Source organism: Eufriesea mexicana, unplaced genomic scaffold (genome assembly GCF_001483705.2).
Source record: "Eufriesea mexicana isolate 0111107269 unplaced genomic scaffold, ASM148370v2 scaffold4231, whole genome shotgun sequence".
NCBI lineage: Eukaryota > Metazoa > Arthropoda > Insecta > Hymenoptera > Apidae > Eufriesea > Eufriesea mexicana.
The window spans coordinates 282,880-286,840 of NW_016912235.1; the positions used below are offsets into that span (position 1 = coordinate 282,880).

At 39.0% G+C, this 3,961-nt stretch overlaps 1 protein-coding gene across 9 annotated transcripts in view; it reads right to left on the reverse strand.

The window, feature by feature from the left end:
- LOC108551485 (bromodomain adjacent to zinc finger domain protein 2B) overlaps positions 1 to 3,961 on the reverse strand; it is a 160,400-nt gene that overhangs the window by 8,497 nt on the left and 147,942 nt on the right. For 7 of the 9 annotated variants that reach the window (XM_017905671.1, XM_017905674.1, XM_017905673.1 and 4 more), the window contains 2 exons: positions 1,086 to 1,151; positions 440 to 484 (listed from right to left, as the gene is read on the reverse strand). The exons of 1 other annotated variant lie outside the window; for it this stretch is intronic. In XM_017905671.1, coding sequence (XP_017761160.1) covers positions 440 to 484; positions 1,086 to 1,151 — 111 coding nt within the window. The remainder of the gene's footprint in view (positions 1 to 439; positions 485 to 1,085; positions 1,152 to 3,961) is intronic. One more of the 9 variants, XM_017905676.1, reaches the window with a different exon arrangement.

The window sequence follows — 3,961 nt, forward strand, 5'->3', positions numbered from 1 at the left end:
CCGAAGAATTTTAAAATAACCGAGTTACGGAAATGAAAGGCAGCGTTTGATCAAAGGCGTTTAATTTAAAAAAAAAAAAGAGAGAATCAAAAAATAAAAATGAAAAAATTCAAACGAAAATAAAGAAGAATCCGCATGTCAAAAGAAAAAAGAAGAGACATGGAATTTGATATTTAAATGACGTCGCGTGGCGGATTAGTAAATGGAGATACGAATGAACTTAAGCGATGTGGAGATAAAAGTGTACATGAAATGAAAGCTAATATCTCTACGAGAGAAATAAATGCACACACACGCGCACACCGTCTATTCTACACCAATGACATGATCCGAGAAAACGATCCAAAAATATATATATATAAAAAAAAAAAAAAAGAAAAAAAAATGATAGAAACGATCCATAAAATGATCCATGAAACGAGAATTCACTAGGACTCACCTGTTCTTTCAGCATAACCGCCTGCTGCCGCTTCAGCTCTCGTTCCTAGGAAATCACAGAGAATATGCTCGTGGTCATTTTTTCTCTCGTTCGTTATACATAGTTCTTCTAAAAAGCGACTAACGAAGCCGGAGAGGCGCGCGTAGTATTTTTACGCGGGACAGGGTGAAAATTGAACGAACGAATTCGACGAAGGAGAAAACTCGCAACAGCGTGATCGTTTAACAAGCAAAGGGGGCTTCACGCTATGCGCGCGCGCGCGCGCGTCTCTCGTACGCAGATTGATTAAATTCAACGACAAATTAAATTCCATTTTTGAGAACAATCTTCTCACCGGTATGGAACGCCATTCGTTCCGACAATTAACAATAATTGATAATAATTCATAGTAATGAATAATAATTAGTAAGAACGGTTAGCTTTTCGACGCGAGAAAGGCGGGAATAAGAAATCGGTGTAACGATTTCGCGAGGATCGAGAAACGAATTGGAAGTCAATTTATCGCCAAATAACGTGTATACCTGGAATCGTACGAATTTCGCAGGTTCCAGGTAAATTTTTATTCGAACAGTAGACGAGGAAATGTGAAATGGAGTCATAGTACAGAGAGAAACCAGGCTACGTGTAACAACGATTTTAGGATTACCTGTTGCTTCCGTTGTTGCTCTTCCAGTCGTATCTTCTCCACCTCTTCCTGCCGTTTTTTCCGAGCCTGCGCACATGCCATATACACACGTCACTCGCATCCGTCATTATTTTCGAAAGGTCAAAAGCTTACACAAATGATTTCTCAGTTTTCTTTTGTCTTATTCTTTTTTTTTCTTTTTTTCTTTTTGCATTTCTTTTTATCATTTATTTATTGAACTTTTTCTTTTTTCTTCGACTTAATAATATCGCGGAGGGGAAGTTCGCCGCATCAGATTCACAGATCGTCCATCTTTTCTACCATTTCGACGATCGCGCGAGATTCACCGATTTCCATCGCGCGTTACGATACACCGCGTCACCGATCGAGGAAATTTCATTGGGCTGAGAGAGTGAAAAAAAAAAGAGAAAAAAAATGGAAGAGAAATTATATAGGAGGTTCTGTCACATCGATCCTATTTTACTTCCGGAATATTATATGCTTCCCGAACGCTTCGCTTCTCCGATACCGCGTGATGCGCAATGCGTGGAATTGCGCTGTGGAATTCTTTTATCTACGATCTCTACGCTGCATGTACCGAAGGCCCAGATCCTGATCTCCGAACTATTCTTCCGAGAGTGATTCTTTTCGCGGGAAATCCGGTCTCCTCGTGCTTGCTCGTGATTCAAAACGCTACTGTGTACAAGCGAACGTAGCAGATTCGGTGGCGGGGTTAAGCGACTAATCTACCACATCTAAGTTCTAATTTCACTAATCGAGGCTTGAGATATGGTTATTCCGATCGGTTCCCCTATCCACTAACGAAAGGATCATTATTCTCCACGCGTAACACCGTCGATAATTCTTCTCGCCTCTCTCGAGACATGGAGACTCGCCGAGTTCCTTTGCACTGGTAAATTAACGAACGTAAAAATCGAGAAGGAAATCATGAACGGGATAATATTCGTAAGCCAAACGTCGGCTCGCGGTGAACTGTCGATATAATTCCATATAATGCGACGTAATTCGATATAATTCGATATAGCTCGATGGAATCGAGAGACAACGGAACGACGAAACAACGAGAACGAAGGGAGAGTGTACACAAAACGGTGTGTCGATGAGTCACGGATGTCGTGACTGAATCCCCCTTCACCAGATGTCCCCAAAACGAAGAGAAAGAGAAAGAAATACTGGGCAAAAATCGTATACGCATGCTATTCGTAGAAAATCTCGTGATCGAAAGAAAATAAGAAAACGTGATGATATACAGATAACGTCGAGAGAAGAGAAAACTGTAAAACAAAAAGAAACAAAAGAGAATGGAGAAAAGGGAAAAGAAACTGACGTACAGATAGAAAGAACTGCAGCCAAGCAGAGAAGTGAAACAAACCGACGTGTTCCGTGTTCACGTGGGGAGACCACGTGATCGCACGGATGTTGGAACGGAACGGAATGAAACGGAACGAACGGAACGGAATGGAATGGAATGGAACGACGAAACGAAACGAAACGAAACGAAACGAAACGAAACGAAACGAAACGAAACGGAACGGAACGGAACGGAATGGAATGGAATGGAACGGAACGGAACGGAACGGAACAAGGAAACAGAAGTGAAATTGGAGTTTTGTCGAACGAAACCAAAAGCTTCTCACCAACTACCAGAGAGAAAAAATATATAAACAACATATGAAATATATATTATGGATATATATATATGGATATATAAAAATGTATATATCTATGATAAATATATGTATATATAAATATGTATATTATAAACCACCACCATAATTTGTACAAGAAAAAAGACGAAAGACAAAGTAATAGAAAATCGAAGTGTTAAAAAGAGTAGAGAAAAACTTTCGAAGCGTTCAGAAGAAAAGAACGTGAAGAAGAGACGTGTGAGAGAAATTGAAACGGAGATAGAGATAGATAGATAGATAGACAGAGAGAAAGAGACAGAAAGAAACAGGAAAAGAGCGCATGCAGGAGCCAAGCAAATATACTCGCCTTATGTATTAATGCAGATATTACGTGATATAATATCAGTGTCGTATTAATCGCTGAAGCTGGTAATAATAAAAAGTAGAGTATTTGTTAATTAGCACGTGTGTGGAGTAGTAGCCTGTTTAAATACAGAGAGTCTTAATAGCTGTGATCGTGGCTGGTATTAAATACATAATAATTCATAATCACAATGGTAATCAGAATAATGGCAACAGTGATAATAAGAGCGGTAATTATAAACAGAGCGTACGATTAATCAAGTAGATAATATTACATGTTCCACGCGACAGCGTTTTCACGGCTTTAATAACAGAGGGGAGAGTACGACGAAACAAAAAGAAAGAAAAAAAAAATAAAACAAAGAGAAAATCGAGAAAGAAGGAAATTCAAAAATAAATAAATAAAAAAAAAAAAAGAAATAAAATGAAAAATACAGTGGAGCGAGAAGAAAAAGAAAAAGCGCTTGATTTGCACGGGCAGCGGTACTCGATAATCGGGTAGAACACGTAAAAATTTGAAAAAAAATATGGCATGCTGGATAATCATGTAGCTAGCTGTTATTCTTGTATATATAGTGACAGGAGAAGCTAGGCACAGGATAGCATTGCGACAGTCGGTATTACAACTTGTTTAATTTGTCGTCATAATTCCGTAGTTATTATACATTCACGTGTAGTAAAAGAAAAAGAGGTACTTTATTGTCATCTACGCATACCGTGTTAATCTTTGTCACAATGTCGACGCCGATGCACGAGCCTCGAAAGTTCTCCCTCGATTCTTTCCATTGTGCCGACAGAACCGAGAGGGAAAAGTTCGACGATTCGCATCCCGCTGGCGTTTCCGAATTGAGCACCGTTTTTTTTTTTTTTTTTTTTTTTTCAAAC